Here is a 23,866-nt window from a genome sequence, read left to right as displayed (position 1 = left end):
TTTTTAAAGTCTATAACTAGAAAACTTGTCAGTGGTATTGTATGTCATACTTAAAATGAAAAGTTGCTTTGAATGTCCTTTAGGCCTGGGTAATTCCCTACATATCCCACTGGTATACATAATGTCAGCTTTCCTGGGAGGTCCCATCATGGCTCAGTGGTAATGAACCCAACTAGTGTCCATGAGGATGCAGTTTCCATCCCTGGCCTCATTCAGTAGGTTAAGGATTCAATGTCACCATGAGCTGTGGTGTAGGTCACAGACATGGCTTGGATCCCGTGTGGCTGTGGCATAGGCTGGCAGCTGCAGCTCTGATCCAACCCCTAGCCTGGGAACTTGACATGTGCTGTGGGTGCGGCCCTAAAAAGACGGAAAAAAGATAATGTCAGCTTTCATAATAAAAATTAAAATGAAATTCAGATACTGTGCCTTCCTGATGCTTACACCACCTGATATATTTATAAACATGACTTTTATCATAAAAGTAGTGCTTTTTTGTTCACTGCGAAACAAGATAGGGAAGAAAATCCATAATTCCACCACTTCAGTGGTCTTGAGACCAACATTTGGAACTATGGGAGTATTCTCTCAGAGGAACCTATGAATTTTTGTTGGTCCGTAAAGGACTAAAAGGAAATCAACTTATTTACAAAAGAAGGAAGGGATTTGAGTGTATGTTTTAAGCAAAATCCCAATATAAACATCCACAGAAATGGAATAGATAAATTAGACAATGTTTTTTCTTTTTAAAAAATGTGCTTTATAGGCGGTTTAAATATATGAGTACTATGAAAATTCACTCTGTTCAATTAGTCTGTATGCATCCTCAAATGCATGTTATGAGGAACTTAAGATGTGTCCCTAGAGATTTATATTTTATAAAGAATCACCGCACATTTGATCTCTGTGTATAAGGCCGCTTGCTGTTAGCCTTGTTTCCTTTGGCTCCTGTCAGATTGGTAATTGAGGAAGCCATCATCATGTGGAAACTGGGAATAGGACCTTCCCATTGTCCTGCAAACGTTTCTTTCCTCTTTTGTTATAGGAAGATGCTTTGAACCCCTTCCTCATTTTTCTAGTATTTGAAAACTTGCTATTCGCCCCTTGCGCCTATAGTTAGGTATTGGATTGTGCTGCACTAACTCATTGACCATTTTAGACTTGAATAAAAAAGCTGGTGAGAAAATGCAGTTCAGTTTGTTTAAGTGCTTCTATGTATGATACTTGCATTGAAAGAGGCTGTACCTGGGTACGTGCATTTTATGTTGCCTGTTTTGAGTTAAAGTCCACAAGTGTCAGGACTGTCCAGTTACTTTAAAAAGTGGGCTCAAGGACTGTCTTAGGTATCTTGTGCTACTGTGTGATACCTACTCAACAACTGTTCACTACATGTATGAAGAGTGTTGGCGTGAGCTTTCTATTAGTCCGACATTCGAGTATGAGTGATTGTTCTGTATATGTTCATTGTCTGGGATTTTCCTGAGGAGGTTATGAAAAGTCTGTGAAGGGCCCTTGTCTTGTTCCTCCATTTCATATTTCTGCCTTTTCACTGTGGTAATGAGCATTTCTCCACTTTAGGCCTGAGACTCAGTGTATTCAAGTTTCCCCCAACTACCAAAGTGCTAGACTCTAGACTGTGGTGGATACTGGAAGACCAGGAGAGGCTAATATCTTAATGATCAGAAATGAGCTCCCTTGTGGTACAGCAGCTTAAGGATCCAGCCTTGTCACTGCAGTGACTCAGGTTGCTGCTGTGGTGCAGACGTTGGATCCCTGGCCAGAGGACGTCCACATGCTGTGGGTGGGGCCAAAAAAAGACAAAGTGCTGTCAACTGAAACACCCATTCCCCAGTCCACTCAGTGCCTAAGTGACAGAATGGTATCAAACCACATTAGGAGCAAAAACTGAAGTAGAAATTCTTGTATATCTTACACCAAAACATAAGCAAACCTTCCTGTAAATGGGAAATAAAACCAGTAAGTCATTGTCATTTTCCACAGCACGAAGTTTATCAGTCTTGCCACCTCTGGGAAAATCAATAGAAGGCAAATGGCTGAACACTCAGCATTGTTCACCAGTCGCTTTGGCATAAGTGGTTTACATGCTATGCTGTGCTTTGAAAAGGGACCTGTAAAAATAAACTACCTTTGTGTATGGCTTTTCATTTTAAAAGCATTAGTGTTTATACTACATGAAGCATTTTAATGACATAAAATCAGAGACCTCTCTTTTCACTGGGTTTCTCTAGGGCATTGACCCCATTTTTTTTCTAGTAATAAGTCAAATTAAGATAAGTACACCTGAAATAACCTTCACTTAGCTCAGAACTGATTCTTTATCTCATTAGGACATAGTACGTTGTGTTTCTCAAGTATTTTGAATGGTAAAACAGCCACTAATCAAGGCGATAGGAGGAGATTTTGACGTAGTCTTAACAAAAATTGGCATATTACAATTTCATTTTGCTGTTTATTTGACCTCTACCTTTTATTAGGCGCACACATATATCCATGTATTTTTATATACATACGTGATTTTAGGACTGCTTGCCCTGGCTTGTTTGTTGAGTATCTGCTAGGTGGACAGGCAGTATGAAATTTGAAGATTTTGGATGGAATTTCATTTTGCTTCAGGAAGTAGTTGAAAAGAGAATGCTTTCTTCTATGTTAACTTTATTTACATTTTTCAAATTTGTATTGCCTTATAGGTACTCAAGGAGTTGCACCTGGTCCTGTAATTGGGCTCCAGGCCCCATCCACTGGTCTTCTTGGTGCCCGACCTGGCCTGATCCCACTCCAGCGCCCACCAGGAATGCCTCCACCTCATTTACAACGATTTCCTTTGATGCCGCCTCGTCCCATGCCTCCGCACATGATGCATAGAGGTCCACCACCAGGACCAGGGGGCTTTGGAATGCCTCCGCCTCATGGAATGAAAGGTCCCTTTCCGCCCCATGGCCCCTTTGTTCGGCCTGGTGGAATGCCAGGGCTCGGGGGCCCAGGCCCAGGCCCAGGGGTTCCTGAAGACAGAGACGGGAGGCAGCAACAGCCGCCACCACCACAGCAACAGCAGCAGCAGCAGCAGCCGCAGCAGCAGCAGCAGCCGCCACCACAGCCACAGCCACAACAGCAGCCGCCGCCAACTCAGCAACCACAACCAACTCAGCAGCAATCACAACCATTTAGAAATGATAACAGGCAGCAGTTCAATTCAGGTAGAGACCAAGAAAGGTTTGGAAGAAGATCTTTCGGAAATAGGGTGGAAAATGACCGGGAACGGTATGGGAACCGTAATGATGAGAGAGAGAATAGTAATCGCGAAAGGAGAGAGTGGGGAAGAAGGAGCCCTGACCGGGACAGGCACAGAGACTTGGAAGAGAGGAATAGACGCTCTAGTGGGCATCGAGACAGAGAGAGAGATTCTAGAGAGTCTCGTAGAGAGAAGGAAGAAAACCGAGGCAAGGAAAAGCCTGAGGTGACAGACAGAGCAGGTGGTAACAAAACCGTTGAACCTCCCATTAGCCAAGTGGGAAATGTAGACACTGTTTCAGAACTTGATAAGGGGGGGGCTGAGTCTGCAGTTGTAAAACCTGAAGAGTTACCTGCTGAGGCTACCTCATCCGTTGAACCCGAAAAGGATTCTGGCTCAGCAGCAGAGGCTCCTCGTTAGAGACTGGAATTTGTCTAAACGTGACAGTGACACTTCTGGAGTGTAGAGCTTGAGGTGTACAGATGCTGTATTATATTTGCTCCTGCTATATCACAGCCCCACAGTAGTTGGTGGGGAATTGTAAGCAATTTGATTGCTTCCTTCTATTTAAAAATAGCCACAAAATAACAAAAAATACTGAAAATATGAATAAATATTACCCTTTTTGCTGTAACTTTTTAAAAGTTTTGACTTTAAAAAGTTTACAAATCGTAATTAGAAGTGCTCTCTATTTTTTTTTTTTTTAATTTAAGACAAGGTTAACGGTGAAAGCTCCTCAAAAACAATAGGGATGTTTTTAATAAACTCTATTTTCGTAACAAACTTTAATGTGTGCTATTCTTCCTACACTGCATTAAGGTGGAAAAGGATTGTTCACCATCAAAGTTTGAGCTGTTAATACTGTACTGGAGTCTAAATTAGACTTGTTTATTTGATGGAAATAGACATCTTTATGTAGTTACTCTCAAACACTTCATTTGTGATACTTTTGATTCCTAACATTTTAATCATAAGGCAAAGGTTAGTGGTTTTAATGTTAACTGAAAAGTTTGTTTTGCAGTTCAGTCAAGGTTTCCCTTCTTTTGCCATTGGCTTTGTGGTGAATGTTGCCCTGATTAATTTGTAAGAAAAAATTTTGCTGGGGTAAAAACTGGATTCCAGCATTACCCAGTGTACTATAAACTGACTGCCTGAGTATTACTTATTTAAAAGGTTGGGTGTTTTTCTTATCCCATTAAATTTTTCAAAAGGGTGAAAAAAAATCAAGGTTAATTGCATTTGCAACCTAAAAGCTTCTCGTCTTAAAATATACCTGTTGAAGGACTTCAGTGCAAACTCTTGTTCTCCCCCAGGCCTTGCCTGTTGCCTTTCTTTACCATTTTTTAAACTCCCTGCTGGGCAGAGGTAAACTGAACCTTTTGCCACTTAGAAAGTACTTTATCTCTTTTCCTTAAAATTGCTGGGATAACTAAGAAAAACAGTTGTAGGTTATCCAAGAACTATTACATGAAGACATCCAAAGTCCTATCAAACCTATACCTGAAATAGTACAGAAAAGCAGTTACATAAAACCACTTTACCCAGTGCCAAGGAAAAGACCTGCTATTAACACGGTCCAAGTATTTGTGGCCTTGTTGAAGCTTTTTTCTTAAACTACATTTTTAAACTGTCCTGGTTTCCTCGTGCCGAGCAGGGGACTTTTTCTTCACCCTCACCCCAGGCGAAGCTGCTTCATTACTTCGGCTGTTAGTTTTCTGCAGTATGTTTCGATGGGGAGAATGTATCTAAGGCAAAATTCTAGTGTACCTGCCTGTGGGAAGTAACCACAGACTTCAATTGCAAAGCTTAGTTCTGCTGGCCCACTGAGTCCTAATGGAAACAGCTTCTGCAAATAGACATCTGAATAGTGTTCACATTTTAAGGATTTGCAGCCCTGTATGTCCAGTCAAAAGTATTAAGACCATCCTACTTGCACACGACAAACCTCAAAAGTACCAAGTAGCAGGTAGTAGTTACACTTGGGACTTGAAAGGATACAAGCAGGTCCTGTATTTCAGTCTTATAAATTGTACATTATGAAATGCTTGTTTTTAAAACTCCCTGATGGTGGTTTAACCACTTAATGTGAGCATATTGTTATCACCAATTTAAAACCTTGAAAATACTATAAACTGCCTCTACATTAGCTTTTCCTCTCCTAAATGATTACATGATAGCTACAACCAGCCCAAATTGTTGCTTATTTCTGGCTTCTCTATCAGAAATAATATTCCACAGTTTTCATTTAATAAACACCTGTAACCCACAGTAAAACCTGTTTTAAATTAACATTTCACTTAGAAGCATTCTTTTATAGGTGTGTATTTACATTGAGAGAAATAGACTTGAATTCACTAATTGGGTGTGTAAATTGTGTTTAAACAGCTGGACCCCACAATCATTTCTTTGCTTCCACCTCCTGGTGGTATAATATACTTAAAGGGCTTATCTGAAAGATTGTGCCAACCTCTGCTGTTATTATAAACTAAATGTTCAAGGGTCTACAAAAATGAATACGTGCCATTTTGGCAGGTAGGTAAATCTTGTTCTGAGCTGGGGCTCCAACGTGCTGTTCACAATTTCACTAAAAGTTATAAAAGGGCTTCATTAAACCATAATATGTACTTTTTAAAATAAACTTAGATAATTTCTAAATCGAATGCTAAAGTAGCTAAAGCAAGGAAACCACCCTAATTTCCCTAAAGCCAAGAAAGGACAGCCCATTTGTCCAAGATTAAAGTTCAGTCTAGCCTTAGCTAAATTTACCAGTTGCTAAGACTTGAAGATTTTGATGATGTCATTAAAAACACTTTCAAAAACAGCTCTAGGAAATGGTACCCATCAATAGATTACTAAATCTGTTCCATTCAAGCTCTATGTGTGAGCGTCAGAGCTAATTTAGAATTTCAATGTAGATACTTTAATAGGCTCAAAATACAGTGCCATAGAGAGTATTTGTTTATTGCAGGCTTGAGTGAGAACTGGAGAAATTCAGACAACTAAGTTTAATATGCATATGTGATTAAGTCTGGCAAGGTACAGAGATCACTGAAATAGACATTTTAATTACGTCTGAGTTTTATAAAATTATACACATCTTCCAAGTGATGATAAATCAGTTCTCATTATAGGTACTTAAAGCAATTTTTAAAAGTCACACAAATTAACACTTCTAAGGTTACAGTGTTTAATGTTTATCAAGTTAAATTTCTACAACTACAACTAGCAAGATAACAGATGAGTTACTGGCATTCAGACCACGGCATGAGGGAATGTTTACTCGGCGATCCCAATTACACCACAGGCCAAACGACTTCCAGCATTTCCCGTCTTTGTACTTTCTTCATTTCCACCTCTGCCCAAGTCATCTGGTTTTTCATGGACCTTTAAAAAAATTTAAGAACATAAAACTTAGGGCTATCAAGCAATTATCATCTTTTATCAACAATACCCAAAAGACTTTTAAGAACCTCTTAGTATTAGAAAATAACATGTTAAAATAATCCCACTGGTAGGAAAATATGCTTAATGTTTAATCTAGTAGTAAAAAGTAGAAACTATTACTCAAGGCTTTTTTATTGATGCAGACATAAGTTACCCTTCAACACTAAGTTAAGCAGTGCTCTCTCTAAATGAAATACTAAAGCCCCACGCAATTAGGATATAAGGCCGCCACGTGCTAATTAAAGACCCCCGAAGAAGTTTAAGTGATCTCGGTTGTTACAGCAGTCGTTCTTTTACAGTATAACAGTGTAAACTGCTTTTGGGGGGAAAAAGTGAACGCAAACAAAAAAACATCAAAATCATACCTAATGAACTACAGGCCCATAAAAGGTAATCCTAAAGACAGCTTTGAAATAGTCAAGCAATAGTGTTTTAAATTTTGCTCATCAAACATTGATAAATGGATTTTTTGCCTCACAACTACAGCTGAAGAAAATTCTAAGGAAAAAGAGTCAACTGAAAGGAAGTGTCTACTGAATGTGAACTGACCTCTGGGGCAGGTCAGAGGGAACCTATAACAGCTGTCGTGTATGAACCAGATGCAGCTCGACACTAGGTTAGGGCAACTATCCCACATGTGAAACGATGACAACCTGCAGACGTGAGGGAATTCTTAGTACTGAGGTCCAGCCCAGATTTTAGATTTAAAATGTTCTGGTTAACTACAGACCCCATAGTGGCAAGAAAACCTGGCCATTTAAAAACTAGATGAAGACTGCGTCTGTTTCCGTAACACAGATCTAACATGATCAAATGTCATCTGCTTTATTACTGCATCGCAGCAGAGCAGTGTTCTGAACTGACCTAGGTCATTCATTCTTTGCTACAATCATTCAGTAAAATAATTGGCTTTTCCTAATCTGTATTAAAGGTACAATTTATGGGGACCTTTAGAAACCAGGATTAATAACCATGAAACAGGAAAAGAGAACCATGTGTTAGAAGAAATGTCATGCACATCCTTATTACATGAACACGTACCACCATTGTGCGGCCAATGATGGAATGGTCTCCAGAGAGGGCGATCACAGAATCTTCGATGTACACAGGGGCCACACCATCTTTGCCAGCAGTCACATTGCCCAGGTCTCCAACGTGCCTGACGGTGAAAACGCATTAGCGGGATTAGGACTGATTTCCATTTAACTGCAGTTCATAAACTCAATTTAAAATGGACTGAGTCAGATAATCTAGGCTGGGCTAAGAGGAAGACGGAGTCTATATCAAACAGAACCCACTTTTCCAGAATGGCAACATTCTGAAAATATGCAAGTTAAAAACAAGTAACTAGATGTTCTAGACACATAAGGCTTCAAACAAGGTTTCACGTCTCTAAAGCAATGCTCCAGGCAAAGGCGTGGGATGGGGGTGCACCTCCAATTTCAGAGCTCAAGTACCAATGGGTAAACCAATTCCTGGCCTGGCTAAGAGAGCTATGCCTCTAGGCCTCTGATAAAAAGGAAGGTAATCCTTGTCCTTAAATTTAATGTGTTCCTGAAAGGCTCTCAGAAAACATACAAATGGAATCTCACTGAATTTCCAATATCAAATTTTTATCTACAAAGCTTCTAATGTTTCACAGTGTTTTTTTATTTTGCTAGTAGTTAACAATACTGTTACTCATGACATTTCCTGTATGAGTTCCCTCTGGCACTTGTATTAGTTCTATATTCAATAAATGCTATAAAACCAAATCGTTTTACGTGTCCCCATTTGTCAAGTCCTTAGCCCAGGGAGTAAGCCATTCTAGCAGTTGGGGCAAGGGGGTTACATGGGGGCAACAGCTTTAAGAGCAGGATACAATTATCTTAGCATGCAATTTCCCTACTGTTCCCAAAAGACCTTAGGTCACTCACCTCTCTTGATCCTTTGGCCCACCATGTTTTTTGGATTCAGGATTGAAGTGAGGACCTGCACTGGTACAGCCTATTTACCAAAAGAGGGAAAAAAAAAAAAGCTACATTATGAATCAAAATTCCAAAACAAATTCTAAAAAGAAACTGGTCATTGCTAAAACCTCGAACAGAGAAAGTAGTGACCCACACTGACTTCTGGGCTAATAAAAACAGAAAGCAACACCTTAAAATGGGCAGGGAGTAGAGACAAATTCCAACCACTGTGGGACACTGGTAAAGAGAATACCCATCTCTGGGCTTTGGTTTCTTTACTTCCTTGAAAAATAAGAAGCCAAGACTTGATATTCAATGGTTCTTCTACTACTAAAATCCCATGATTATGATCCTACTTCATAAGACAACCGCATACCTTACCTACAAAAAACTTCTCTCCCCAGCAAAGTACCACCCAGCAGCTCTCCTGTTTGTGGCCTTTACTTGCTACAGGTAGAATATAAAACGGCACCCTATGTCCTAGGGCTGTAGCTCTGTGCAGCTCCTGGGAATGGCATTCAGAATGTATTCTGTAACGCTGGTGCTCATGTGCACCGGGGATTCACACAGGACACAACCACAACGAGGCAGCAGCATCTTTCATAACATGGTTCTCCATTCAACAACTGATGGAAAGTTTCACCTGTGTGCAGCTTTGAGCCACACCCCCAACCCCCACAGACCTTCCCCACCCAGAGAGAAGACTCGCAGTTACAGGAAGTAGCACAGTAAATCAAAGCCACAGAGCGACTGCCTCCCAGAGCAGAAGCAGTAAATCCAAAAAACAACATAATTTTGTCATTGTTGAAATAGATCAAATCTGATCATGAAATCACTATTTAGAGGCAACAGATTATGCAACATTAAAAACAAGTTCCAGGAGTTGTCTTGTGGTGCAATGGGCTAAGGAGCTGGTGTTGTCACTGCAGCAGCTCGGGTCACTGCCATGGCACAGGTTCGATCCCCTGCCCAGCACAATGGGTTAAGGATTCAGTGTGGCTGTACCTGCAGGATAGGTCACAGCTGTGGTTTGGATCTACTCCTTGGCCAAGGAACTTCCATGTGCCATGGTTCCGAGAAAAAAAAAAAAAACAAAAACCAAAAACCCACAAACACCCAAGACGCTTACATAATCACCCATAATCACATAATCGCAATAAAAAACATCAACTCCTTCCCCTTCCATTCCACACGTTGTGAGTCAAAAACTACTTTTATGACCAATATATCCCTAAGGTTGATTTTAGCAGTCATATTCATGTGACCTTTTATTTAATGTGGCAAGTGTTTAATGTCAGGGGGTAATGCTACCCAGTTTATCCTACCAGGCTAAGTCATCGTAAGTCACTAGATCAGCATAACACCCACCTTGTGTATTATCTCCAAATTGATGGACATGGAATCCATGATCACCTTCAGCCAGTCCTTGAATGGTTCCCCTTACTACGACTGTCTTCTCTCCCTTTATTCAAAAAAAAAAAAAAATACAGGAAGTTTGAGAAAGCAAACACCTCTGAACAAAGGAACATGTAGTTCAATTATCTTTACCACTCCCAGGAAAGTGGAACAAACATGAACTTGGGACTAGAAAAATCTGTATCCAAACCCCAGGCCCATCACTTCCAGCAATGACCCTCCAGCAAGCCGCTTAACTGCCCTATGCATATTAACATATATAAGTTCTTCTTTTTTTTTTTTGTCTTTTTGCCATTTCTTTGGGCCGCTTCCGTGGCACATGGAGGTTCCCAGGCTAGGGGTCTAATTGGAGCTGTAGCTGCCAGCCTACACCAGAGCCACAGCAACATGGGATCCAAGCCGCATCTGCAACCTACACCACGGCTCACGGCAACGCCGGATCCTTAACCCACTGAGCAAGGCCAGGGATCGAACCCGAAACCTCATGGATCCTAGTCAGATTCGTTAACCACTGAGCCACGATGGGAACTCCAAACTTTTTAACCCAAATGGGAGCACATCATCCATCTGTCAGTATCTTGCTTTCTGCATGCAAACACTCTTTCATATCAGCAAACATACAGATTTGTCCTAAAAAGAAAAAGGCACCCTGGAAACATTCAACTTACTACCCTAGGATCCCCATTCTCCACTCTCCACAAGAGGGGTGTTCGTCAGTTTCCAGCACAAATATTTTTGATTCATAGCCAGAAAATAACCTATGCCACTGCTCCTGGGGAGACTGATTCTGGTCTAAGCAGAAGTACAGCTTTCTCAAGTTGTTTTTAGGGATTGAAACCTAGATAACTACTGAGACCAAGAAGAGGGGACAATAAAATACTAAATCAGGTGAAGAGAAACACATCGTGGGAGTCTCCTTGTGGTGCCATGGGTGAAGGATCTGGTGTTGTCACTGCAGCAGCTTGGGTTGCTGCTGTGATGCCAGTTTGACCCCGGGCCCAGGAACTTCCACATGCCTCGGTGTGGCTCAGATAAGTTTTTTAAAAATAAAATAGAATAAAACACACTGCAATTCAGGCAATGCTGAGGAGTAATGGCACAGTATGCTACATAGAGAAATCAAGAAAGTGACTACTTCTGGAGTTGTCATTGTGGCTCAGCAGGTTAAGAACCCAACTAGTATCCACGAGGACGAGGACTTAATCCCTGTCTTCACTCAGTGGGATAAAGGATCCAGCACTGCCGCTAGCTGTGGCACAGGTTACAGAATGGCTTGGGTCTGGCACTGACAGGGCTGTGGCATCAGCTGCTCCTCGGATTCAACTCCTAGCCGAGGAACTTCCACATGCTGTAAAAAAAAATTAAGTTAAAAAAAAAAAGTTACTTTCTTAGGGATTTAAATAAAAAACAGCATCCATATCATACAGAATTACAAGATGGAGTCTTTGGTTTTTAAAAAGCCAGAGCCAGAGTTCCCATCATGGCTCAGCGGAAACAAATCTGACTGGCATTCCTGAGAACGCAGGTTCTATCCCTGACCTCGTTCAGTGGGTTAAGGATCTGGCATTGCCGTGAGCTGTGGTATAGGTTGCAGATGCGGCTCGGATCTTGCGTTGCTGTGGTGTAGGCCAGTGGATTCAACCCCTAGCCTGGGAACCTCCATATGCTGTGGGTGCAGCCCTAAAAAGACAAAAAAAAAAAAAAAAAAGCCAAGGCCAACAGGTAAAGAGGTGCTAACCTTGAGGATGTGCCTTTCCACTGGCTGTAAACCACTGCTCCCACGAAGCAGCATGGCAACTGCTGCTTTGTATTTCTTTTTGAGAACAGATATGCTATAATCCTTTTAGGTACAACCTTTAATTCTGGAAAAACCCAAACGTGACTGTTATCCCCCAATACAGGCCATGTTATCAAGAGCACAAAGAGACAAACATGGCAGGTTCTTCTAAGCCTCCATTTAATAGGTGTGCAGAGAGTACACAGAAGTTCAACAGTAAGCTGCCTGGGTACAACCTGCAGGGACCTGGCTATTATCTCAAATGAGTAAAACAGGTCAGGGAAGCAGAAGTGTAAACTGGTCCAGCACAGTGTTGCCTTGGGCTAATGACGGCTCCATGTGGGCAGATCTCCACATTTCTCAAGAAAAGCTAGGAATTTGGACTTACTGGTGAAAATTTCTGATTTCTGAAAATTGGAAATTAATCCAAAAGCGTAAGCACTCACTAAGCCAAGAAATACCGTTTATTACCAATTTAATACACCTGCATACCCAAGGGTCTTTATCAGGTACAAACAGCACCACCAAAATGAAGTCTGGAACTTACAAGTGGGAACCATACAAGCTGCTAAGGGAGGATGGAAAGACAAAGGGAACGTTGGTTATGTGTGGATTCAGTTTGGCTTCTGAATATAATGCCTCTGTACTCTTTCTCAATGGCCAAAGTGAAAGAATGCTCAGAGGTTTCTTAGGGTCTGTAAGGGACAGGAAAAAGGAAGTACAACACAAACCCTGGCAAGTGAAAACTGCAAAAATTAATCAAAACCAAAGAGTCCTTTCCAGAAAATTACAAAACCACTTAAAGGAAAAAATTCAGCTCAAATATAAGTTCTCTCTCATATAAATTCTACAGATGGGACACTTATCTAGACTACTTTTCCCATCCTCTCACATTTCCATAAACTACTTTTTTTTTTTGGCCTTTTAGGACCGTACCTGTGGCATATGAACATTCCCAGGCTAGGGGTCGAATTGGAGCTACAGCTGCCGGCCTACACCACAGCCACAGCAACGCAATATCCCAGCCACTCTGCAACCTACACCACAGCTCACTGCAGCACCAGATCCTTAACCCACTGAACAAGGCCAGGGATCGAACCCACATCCTCATGGATCCCTGTCAGGTTCATTACTGCTGAGCCAAATGAGAACTCCCCATACACCACTTTAAAGACTAAATCTAATTCCTATTTTAAATAGTCCCTCATGATTAACAAGCCAACAGAGTTTTCCACCCACTGGTAAACTAAGATTTGGGAGTGGGGGACCCTCCTCATAACACCTGTGTTTTGCAATATTATCAGTATTTCTGTACAGTTTTGTTTAGAGATTTATCCTCTACCATCTCAGCAATAGGCCTACTGTAGAGACATTTCAAAGTCACTGAACAGAGAATGTGTTTAAATGAATGCTCCAAGAAAGGGTAATTTCCCACAATGGAAATACTCCAGCTCTCTTAACTTAAGCTGGACTCCCAAATCCCATCCATTACCCTTACCAAATGGAATTCACAATCCACCACGCACTAAGAACCATTTTGGAAACTTTAAAAACAGCAATCCGGAGTTCCCGTCGTGGCGCAGTGGTTAACGAATCCGACTAGGAACCATGAGGTTGTGGGTTCGGTCCCTGCCCTTGCTCAGTGGGTTAAGGATCCGGCGTTGCCATGAGCTGTGGTGTACGTTGCAGACGCGGCTCGGATCCCGCGTTGCTGTGGCTCTGGCATAGGCCGGTGGCTACAGCTCCGATTCCACCCCTAGCCTGGGAACCTCCATACGCCGCGGGAGCGGCCCAAGAAATAGCAACAACAACAAAAAAGACAAAAGACAAAAAAATAAAAATAAAAACAGCAATCCTTGGTGCTCCTGCTGTGGCGCAAAGGGATCCGAAGCAGCACCTAGTCACGGGTTCCATCCTGCCACAGAGGGGGTTAAAGGATCCAGCGTTGCTGCAGCATAGATTGCAACAGCAGCTGGGATCTGATCCCTGGCCTGGGAACTCCACATGCTGGCAGAGAAGCCAAAAATGAACAAATAAAACAGCAACCCTCAACACCCATCAGGTTTTCATTCAAATGATCCAGAAGTGGGCCCTGGTATCTGTATTTAAAAAAAAAAAAAAACCCTGAGGCCTTCTCTGGTGGCCTAGCAGGTTAAGGATCCTGCCTTGTCACTGCTGTGACTAGGGTTGCTGCTGTGGCACAGATTTGAGCCCTGGCTCAGGAACTTCTGCATGCCCCCGCTGCAGCAAAATAAAATTTAAATTAAAAAAATTTTTAATTAAAATACAAGGAGTTCCCCTTGTGGTGCAGCAGAAGCGTATCTGACTAGGAACCATGAGGTTGCGGGTTCAATCCCTGGCCTTGCTCAGTGGGTTAAGGATCCGGTGTTGCTCTGAGCTGTGGTATGGGTCGCAGACGCGGCTCGGATCTGGTGTTCCTGTGGCTGTGGCAAAGGCCAGCAGCTATAGCTCCTATTGGACCCCTGGCCTGGGAACCTCCATATACCGCGAGTGCGGCCTTAGAAAGACAAAAGACCAAATAAATAATACAAAATAAATAAATACAAAAAGCTCCCTTAATGAGTCTACTGTGCACCCAGGGTTAAAAACCGTCCCTCTGGAAAACCTGTTAGATCTCTGGCTTCTGGAGCTTTGCAGGGCCATCTTCTTTGCCCTCAGAACCTGACCATGACCTAGAATAAGTCAGCAAACTTTTCTGTAAGGGTCTCTGTCGCATACTCTTGTTTTCATGACCCTTTGAACATGAACATATAAAGATACAAACGCCTAAGAAAATAAACATAAAAACTACTCAGCTCAAGGGCTGCACAATCACCGCCCCATGAAAGAGGTCCGCGGGCCGGAGTCCGCAGACCCCTGAACCAGAGAGCTCAAGCTGAAAGGAAGCCCCAAAGGGATAACGGATGCTCGAATACCGGCCTGCCGGGCCGCACCCGCCACCCCCGGATCTCAAGGGCGGGTCGGGCCTCAGACTGCGCAACTCAGGAGTCCGCAGGTCCTCAGGCCCCAGAAAATGACCCCGCCAGCAATGGCCACGGCCTCCTCCAGCACGTGAGGGCTCGGACCAGGCCTGCGGATGCCGAGGAGACCCCGGGGGAGCCGGCCTTCCTCCCTCACTTTCTCCTCTTCCCCGGGGCCCGCGGTTGTTGGCACCCACGGGGCGACCCGCCCAGGCCTCACCACGCACCGCCACCGCCGGGCTGGCCCAATGACTCAGCATTCCGCGGACGCGCGCGGGTAGCGGCCCGGGGGCGCAGCACTGTCGCGGGGCAGAGAGGCGGTGGGGACCTGCCGCCCCGCGCGCCGGGGGCGTGGCGAGGGCCGCCCGAGGCCCAGCTCGCCCGCCGCCTGCTCCAGGGCACAGGTGCGGCGGCGCGGCCTCGCCGCCGCTCTCCCCGCGCCTGCCCTTGCCTTCAGCTCGAAGTAGATGGTGCCCTGCACCGGGCCGTCGCCCTTCAGCACACACACGGCCTTCGTCGCCATGACTCGCGGGGGCGCGCTCCGGTCCGGGCTGGGAGGGTACCAGAAGCAGCGAGAGATGCCGCAGTACACGCCGACGCAAACCGAGCTAGGGCCGCCGTGGAACCTTTATAGGCCGGACCGTCGCGTCCCGCCCACCCTTGCCCGGAACCAATCGCCGCTCGCGCGCTCAACCCGCTCCCCACGGGGAGCCTCGGGACGCGAGCGGCCGGGAACGGCCGGGGGCGGGGCCAAGGGGCCGCGTGTGCAGCCTTCCTCTCCGCGCCGCCGGCTCCCTCCGCCCCGCGGCTGTAAAACGCCCAGAAAGCTGGCGCTGTGGAAAAAAACATTCCTCCTCAAAAAGGGGCAATCCGTGGATTGCAGCACACGAAGTTGGAAAAATGAGGTATACACGGCACCCCTTGAAGATCTGAGGTCCCTTTGTCTGGAAACGTAGTTCGTTCTAGCTGACTTTGGTCGTGACGTTGTCGCATTTGTTATTTAGAAGTTGGCACTATGGAGCTGGGTGCTTTTGATAGTTTTCGGTTTTTTTTTTTAATGTGTCTAGTGTTTGTCATTTCTGAAAGTGTGTAAAGTCGAAACATCCCAATCCCTGGCCTCAGCTTTTCTTCCCTGCAGTTTTCTTAGTCCGTGACCTGTGGAGTTACTTCTTTGGTTATCAGATTCGTGTATTCTTTGCAAGCATTTCCTGTTTGGCAAGGCCACAAATCTAAAAATACCAAAATGTCACCTGACTGATCTTCTACGTACCTCTGTGGCCTGTCTCTGCTGGCACAGCCGTCAAGGAGGTTAGAGTAGGTGAATAATTGATGGTTCCTCATAGTCCAGAGGATTGCTTGTCCTTCAAGGAAGAGATTTCAAAAATAAGAAATGAGCATACAAACTGCCTTTGTGCCTTTTTATTTAAAAATATTAACATTGGAGTTCCCGTCGTGGCGCAGTGGTTAACGAATCCGACTAGGAACCAGGAGGTTTCGGGTTCGGTCCCTGCCCTTGCTCAGTGGGTTAAGGATCCGGCGTTGCCGTGAGCTGTGGTGTAGGTTGCAGACGCGGCTCAGATCCCGCGTTGCTGTGGCTCTGATACCGCGTTGCTGTGGCTCTGGCGTAGGCTGGTGGCTATAGCTCTGATTCGACCCCTAGCCTGGGAACCTCCATATGCGGCGGGAGCGGCTCAAGAAATGGCAAAAAGATTTCTGGGTGCTCAGAAATCTCTAGAAAGATGTACCAGAGACTGTGGGTGGGTACCTTTTGCTAATGTTCTCAAAAACGTTACAGTGTAAACTGACATTTACAGTGAACGTGCATTTGTCTGCAACAGTTTGGCTTAAAATGGGGATCTCACCCCCCCCCCCGCCCCCGCGTGAGTACGTTTGTTGGGAAAATTGATAAACCCCGAGGGTTGGGGAGGAGCCATTAAGGGGAGCAGAATCTTCTCCCTCCAGCGATGCCTGAGTAGTAAAGATGAGTTGAGCTGAAGTGAGGTTAACTTAACCTGGAAGCATGCTTTAGACTCACCCAGAAGCCTCCTTAAACCGCAGGTCGTGTTTCTAATTCAATGGGTCTGGGGTGGGAACCTGGAATTTACAGTCCTATCTTGGTCCCTGGTACCGCTGATAATGGCACCTTGAGAAACTCTGACTCGAAGGAGTCTTTCATGCCCAGTGAAGTATGCAAATTGAGAGCAAGAGCTAGATCCTGACTCAAAAGAGATGGGAGTTCCTGTTGTGTCACTGCAGAAACGAATCCCACTAGTAACTATGAGGTTGCAGGTTCGGTCCCTGGCCTTCCTCAGTGGGTTAAGGATCCAGCGTTGCCATGATCTGTGGTGTAGGTCACAGACACGGCTCGGATCCCGCGTTGCTGTGGCTGTGGCGTAGGCTGGCAGCTACAGCTCCAATTAGACCCCTAGCCTGGGAACCTCCATATGCCGCAGGAGCAGCCCTGAAAAGACAAAAGACAAAAAAAAAAAAAAAAAAGAAGGAAAGCATCCTGAAAAAAAATGTGAAGGAGTTCGCACTGTGGTGCAGTGGGTTGAGAATCCAACTGTGGGGAGTTCCCATTGTGGCTCAGCATGTTAAGAACCTGAGTGCTACTTGGATCAGGTGTGGCTGTGGCTGTGGCTGTGGCGTAGTCTGGCAGCTGTAGGTCCCATTGGGCTGCCGGTACAGCCCTAAAAAGACCAAAAAAAAAAAAAAAAGAATCTGACTGCAGTGGCTTAGGTCCCAGTGGGGACAAAGGTTCCCCTACCTGGTGCAGTGGGTTAAAGGATCCGGCCTTGCCACTGCAACCCTGATTCAATCCCTATCCCAGGAACTTCCATATGAGGCCATAAAAAAGTAAAAAAGAAACCTGGATTTGTGAGACCAAGACAGGGGCCAGGAAGGGACACACCTAAGGGAGAAGAGCCCTGACTGCTGGGGACTCCTGTTCCATTTGTTTTGTGGAGTTAAAAATCCTCTCCATCCCCCTCCAACTCCAAGGTAGTCCACGTTTCTCTCCAATGCTGGGTAGGGAGGATTTAGTTGTGAGGTGGTAAAACCCTAGGTGCTAATTCAAGGCCAGAGTGAAAAAAGGCAGAACCTGCTTCAGGCACTTCTTGGCTGTGCATTACTTATTTAATGATACCCTTGGAGGAGTTCCCGTTGTGGCTCAGTGGTTAACGAATCTAACTAGGAACCGTGAGGTTGCAGGTTTGATCCCTGGCCTTGATCAGTGGGTTAAGGATCCAGTATTGCTGTGAGCTGTGGTGTGGGTTGCAGATGCGGCTCGGATCTGGTGTTGCTGTGGCTGTGGCGTAGACCAGTGGCTACAGCTCTGATTAGACCCCTAGCCTGGGAACCTCATACGCCGTGGGTGTGGCCCTAGAAAAGACAAAAAAAAAAAGAAAAAGAAAAAGAAAAAAAAAAGATACCCTTGGACTCAAAGGCATTCTGTCAGAAATAAACAATCTCCATTTTTTATTGTCCTCCAGAAAGTACACATATTTGTGATTTTACCTGTTGTACTTCCTAGCATTTTCCAGATAACTGACATGTGCTGGCGGTTACATAAATGTGCAAATCCGGGCCAAAGGGCCTTTGCCCAAGGCCAAAGTTTCTTTGGGTTCTAAGAAGTTGGAATCAGATTTGAGTTCACTTGCCAGCAAAGTTGCCCAAGGGTTCGAAGAGTGACCCTGGGATCAGTGAGCCCCTCCTCTTTTGCAATATGTAGACAAAGCCTAGGTGGATGCCAGGGCTTGTGTGGTTCTGGATTCAAGGAGCACCGAGGTTCATTCCTAGTACCGCCCTCACACCTGGGGTCCCACGCTTTAGAGGGCTCTGTTCTGTTCTTCCACAGACCATATTTCCCATGGAGGAGTGTGGAGCCAAGAAGATGCTCCCAGGAGTACCCATTGAAGCTCACCGGGTTGAGAACCCCACATAGTTCTTGAGGATGCAGGTTCAATCCCTGGCCTCACTCAGTGGGTTAAGGATCTAGGATGCCACAAGCCAAGATGTAGGCCATGGATACGGCTCGGATCCCGAGTTGCCGTGGTTGTGGCCGTGGCCCCCAGCTGCAGCTCTGATTTGACCTCTAGCCCCAGGGAACATCCATATGCCAAAAGTGTGCCCCTAAAAAAATTTTTTTTTGTTTTTGGGCCTCACCCGCAACATATGGACGTTCCCAGGCTAGGGGTCGAATCAGAGCTGCAGCTGTTGGCCTGCGCCACAGCTATGCCATATCATAGCCATGTCTTCGACCTACACCGCAGCTCAGATCTGTAACCCAGTGATTGAGACCAGGGATCCAACTGGTGTCCTCATGGATACTAATCTGTTTAGTTACCACTGAACCATGACGGGAACTCGCTAAAAAAAAAAAAAAAAAAAAATTAATTTTTTTAAATTTAAAGAAAGGAATTACTGTCATGGCACAGTGGGGTTAACGAATCTGACTAGGAACCATGAGGTTGCGGGTTCGATCCCTGCCCTTGCTCAGTGGGTTAAGGATCCTGTACCGCCGTGAGCTGTGGTGTAGGTTGCAGACACGGCTCAGATCCCGCATTGCTGTGGCTCTGGCGTAGGCCGGTGGCTACGGCTCCGATTAGACCCCTACCCTGGGAATCTCCATGTGCAGCGGGAGCAGCCCTAGAAAAGGCAAAAAGACAAAAAAAAAAAAAATTTAAAGAAAGAAGAGGCTCCCACCCAGAATCTTACCCCTGCTTCCAGGACAGGGTTGAGAAGTTTAAATATGTGATCTTGAACTGTATTTGTTTGTTCCTAAAACAGGATGTCTCGAACTCAACACCGTTGACATTTGGGGGCAGGTAACTCCTGGTTCTGGGAGGCTGCCTGTGCATTACAAAATATTTAGTATCATGTCAGGCCTCTTATCAGCCCCTCCCCAAGCCGTGACAACCAGAATTTCTCCAGAAACTGCCAAATATTGCCCCTGAGTTGAGAACCGCTCTTCGGGAACATGCACGGAGTATCCAGGACCCTGGAATTTCCTAACCAAATAGCCTGGAGCCTGTTTCCAGGACCTGGGCAGGCTGATAATGGACTGTGTCATTGTGGGTACACAGGGAAGCTTGGCCCGAGGCTCCTCTCTGCAGCCTGGAGCCCACCATGGGGAAAGAAGGAGGAAAAACCAGGAACGGGAGGGCTGACTCTCATACTGCTGCCTTCTTCCAACACAGAGACGTCCGAGAATTCCACATTTGAACCTGCCTTCCGGGTCTTTCGGAAGCTCTATTTGTTAAGGCAGGAGGATGGGTGATATTTTATTTAGCTGTGTTATCCTGATGTGTCACATTTAAAGGCTGAGCCTATGGTAGGAGCCTGTCCACTTGTGCCCTTGCTCCTGCCTTGTGAGTGTTAGGACAGGCCTGTTCATGTCGACCTGGAGATTCTGCAGTCTCATGGCTTTGGGGTGCTCCTGGCCCACAGTCTAGTCACAGAGTTCATGTGTGTGACCAGGGAACTCAGGCGATTTTGAAAAGTTCAAATCCCATTTGAGAGTCATTATCGCTGAGAAATCAAGAGCATCTAAAAGTAGCTTGAGTTGTCTTGAGCCTGGGAATGTGGCTGGAATCTGACAGCCCAGGTAATCCAGAGAAACCCGGATTTTGTAGGGAATGATGGCGAGGGCTGGATGCCTCTGATCAGATTCCAGCCCAGGCAGGGGACTAAGCAGTTTGCCGTGTGTCATTGCTGAGGATGAAAACCAGTGTTTGGGGACCTCTGCAGTTAAGATGTAAGCAAGAAGGTAGACCAGAAATTTGGCCTTGCACTTCCATCTTTTTGCTCTTCCTCCCCTTCCTTTCTTAGGACTCATTTTTCTCTTTTCTCCTTTTTTTTTTTTTTTTAAAGGGACGCACGTGTAGTATATGGAAGTTACCAGGCTAGGGGTCCAGGCGGAGCTGCAGCTGCCAGCCTATGTCACAGCCACAGCAACGTCAGATCCAAGCCTCGTCTGCGACCTACACCACAGCTCACAGCAATGCCACATCCCTAACCCACTGAGCAAGGCCAGGGATCAAACCCGCAACCTCATGGTTCCTAGTCGGATTTGTTTCCGCTGCGCCACGACGGGAACTCCTCTGTTTTCTCCTTAATCTCAGCTCCCCCTTTCCCTAAATTGTTTTTTAGTTCTGTAATCCCAAATCAATTTCCCCTTTACGCATTTATCGTGCTCAGTAAATAAGTAGTTTTCTCTTAATCTCCTTCACATCACAAATGATCACCAAGACTTTTGCTGATGAAAACGTATGTTTTTATCTGAATGGTAGGGAAATGTCAGAACTAGGGGAAATCTGAAAGAAGCAAGGTACATAGAGGCTTTTTTTTTAGGGACACACATGTAGCATATGGAAGTTACCAGGCTAGGGGTCCAGGCAGAACTGCAGCTGCCAGCCTATGCCACAGCTACAGCAATGCCAGATTCCCAGAGCCTCTGTGACCTATACCACAGGTCACAGCAATGTGGGATCCTTAACCCACTAAGTGAGGCCAAGGATCAAACCCACATCCTCATGGATACTAGTCAGGTTCTTAACTCGTTGAGCCACAATGGAAACTCCAGAGAGAGGCTCTTTTTTTAATGCTAAGAAATAAATCCACTAACAACTAGGAAGCAACTTAGAAACAGTTAAAGGCAGTATTAGCTTGTCCTGCCTGCATAATATGTAATGTTAGTAAATCAAACGTAAAGCTATTACCAGTGAACACTGTAAGATATATCCCAGAATCATGAAGTATCTGAGGCATTTTTGAAAGTTGGAGAAGGGATTTCCCATCGTGGCTCAGTGGTTAACGAACCCAACTAATAACCATGAGGTTTCGGGTTCGATCCCTGGCCTCGCTCAGTGGGTTAAGGATCCCGAATTGCCATGAGCTGTGGTGTAGGTCACAAACGTGGCCTGGATCTGGCATTGCTGTGGTTCTAGTATAGGCCGGTGGCTATAGTTGCAATTCAATCCCTAGCCTGGGAACCTCCATGTGCCGCAGATGTGGCCCTAAAAAAAAAAAAAAAAAGTTGGAGAGGGAAAAAGTATTAAAATTAATTTGGATTTTTAGTAAGCACAAGTGAACAGCCTGGAATTAGAAATTCGCAAACAATAATTGAGAGTTAAGTATACTTAATAATCTTGGCAATAACCTGTGTCATATGCTTTCTGTGTAGCAGTTCCAGCCTGGGCTCTGGCCCACTCTGGCCCACTGTATCATCTTGGCTCATTCTCTTTAGAGCTCAGCTGTAAATCAAAGGCAACTGGGTTTGGTACAGTGATTGTCAACCCTGGCTGCACCTTAGAACCACCCGGGAGCTTTTAGACAACACTGTGCTTGGGCCTGATTATATTCGCATCTTCAAATTGTGTGTGTGTAAAATTTTTTTTTTTGCCATTTTTGCCTTTTTTTCTAGGTCTGCACCCGCCGAATATGGAGGTTCCCAGGCTAGGGGTCTAATCAGAGCTGTAGCCGCCAGCCTACGCAACCTATACCACAGGTCTGCAACCTACACCACAGCTCACAGCAACGTTGGATCCTTAACCCACTGAGCAAGGCCAGGGATGGAACCCGCAACCTCATGGTTCCTAGTCAGATTCGTTAACCACTGAGCCATGACAGGAACTCCTCAAATTGTGTATATTTAAACTTTAAATGCACATTACCTTGCTGTAAGATTCATCAGACTCTGACAGGGGTTTTCATTGGAAATGGGCTACTTACCTTGGCACTTTGCATCCTATGAGGAAAATAAACCTTTATTTGGTTAAACAAGCATAACCAGGGAGTTCCCGTTGTGGTGCAGAGGAAGTGAATCTGACTAGCATCCATGAGGATGCGGGTTCAATCCTTGGCCTTGCACAATGAGTCAAAGATCTGGCGTTGCCGTGAGCTGTGGTGTAGGTCAAAGACACAGCTCAGATTCCTCTGTGGCTGTGTCCTGGGCCGGCAGCTGTAGCTCTGATCGGCCCCCTTGCCTGGGAACTTGCATATGCCGTGGGCACGGCCCTAAAATAAAAGGCAAAAAAGAAAAAAGAAAAAAAAAACAAGGCATGACCAGGTTTCTGTTACATGTGGTGGAAAGCGATTTCTAACGGACAGAGATAAGCCACCAGAGGAGGTTTAGCAGGAAGCAGCTTGGCTTGATTGTGTTTCTGTGTAAGAAGGGTCCGAGGATCTCAGAGTGGGTAGATTGAAAGAGGGTGTGGGGGGGGACTCAAGGCCGAGAGGCCATTTGGGAGAAGTGATAAGGTCCTGGCCTGAGGCTGTTGCCAGAGAAAAGGGGAGAGGTGATGGAAGAGGAGCCTTCAGCTTCAGGGGCTGCACCTGCAGGGTGGGGGAGGGGGAAGGCAAGGCTGGGCCCTGGGGTTTGGGGCTCGGGTGATGAGCTGGATGGTGATGCCATTTAGCAAGGAAAGCAAGTTCCAGATAAAGCGCTCAGTTCAGGATGGGGTGCATCTGGGTGCCTGAGGAACCCTGCCCAACTGGGAGGGTCCTTTAGGACGGGGAAGTGAGCCTCAGGGTCACCCCTAAGTGGAGGCGCTATATCCGACTCAATGCACCTGCTATTCAAATTTGTAAGAAAATGAAGTTACTCATCCCCTTTAGGGGATATAATTGTCTTCATGATTCTCTACCACGTGGGGGAGGAAGCTGGTGAGACCTAATGACATTTTCTTAAGTTCTTCTCTTGAGCAGAACTGTCTCTTTAGAGCAGTGACTCTGAAACATTAATATACCTTAGGATCAGCTGAAAGGCTTGTTAAAAACAGATTGCTTGTCCCTACCCCTAGAGGTGTTTTCCTTTAAAAAAAAAAAGTGTCATTGACAGATAATTTAGGTACTCTAAAAAGTTCACCCAGGAGTTCCCCAGTGGCTTAGCCAGTTAAGGATCCAGCATTGTCACTGCTGTGGCAGGGGTTCAATCCCAGGCCTGGGAGCTTCCGAATCTCCATTTCTTTGCATTGCCCCCAGTGCAAAAGAAAAAGAACCACTGGTTTACTGTCTACCCTGATTTTCTTTTTTTAAATATTTATTATTA

At 45.2% G+C, this 23,866-nt stretch overlaps 2 protein-coding genes and 1 long non-coding RNA gene across 3 annotated transcripts in view; 2 read left to right on the top strand and 1 right to left on the bottom strand.

Annotated features, from left to right (window-relative positions):
• SCAF4 (SR-related CTD associated factor 4) overlaps positions 1 to 4,033 on the top strand; it is a 58,828-nt gene extending 54,795 nt beyond the window's left edge. The window contains 1 exon segment of the mRNA XM_047795391.1: positions 2,709 to 4,033. Coding sequence (XP_047651347.1) covers positions 2,709 to 3,670 — 962 coding nt within the window. The 3' untranslated portion in view covers positions 3,671 to 4,033.
• Positions 4,034 to 6,423: 2,390 nt separating this feature from the next.
• Positions 6,424 to 15,447, bottom strand: SOD1 (superoxide dismutase 1). Its single transcript, XM_047795407.1, has 5 exons — positions 15,269 to 15,447; positions 10,012 to 10,105; positions 8,611 to 8,680; positions 7,736 to 7,853; positions 6,424 to 6,634 (listed from the first exon to the last, which is right to left on the bottom strand). Exons 1-5 carry the CDS (start codon positions 15,338 to 15,340, stop codon positions 6,527 to 6,529), a joined length of 462 nt encoding a protein of 153 aa, XP_047651363.1. The 5' UTR covers positions 15,341 to 15,447; the 3' UTR covers positions 6,424 to 6,526.
• Positions 15,448 to 15,553: 106 nt separating this feature from the next.
• Positions 15,554 to 23,866, top strand: part of LOC125135358 (uncharacterized) — a 35,345-nt gene continuing 27,032 nt past the window's right edge. Inside the window, exon 1 of the long non-coding RNA XR_007136948.1 lies at positions 15,554 to 15,722. This is a non-coding gene — a long non-coding RNA (uncharacterized LOC125135358). The remainder of the gene's footprint in view (positions 15,723 to 23,866) is intronic.

This window comes from Phacochoerus africanus, chromosome 1 (genome assembly GCF_016906955.1).
Source record: "Phacochoerus africanus isolate WHEZ1 chromosome 1, ROS_Pafr_v1, whole genome shotgun sequence".
Classification (NCBI taxonomy): Eukaryota; Metazoa; Chordata; class Mammalia; order Artiodactyla; family Suidae; genus Phacochoerus; species Phacochoerus africanus.
This window is presented reverse-complemented; position numbering and strand designations above follow the sequence as displayed.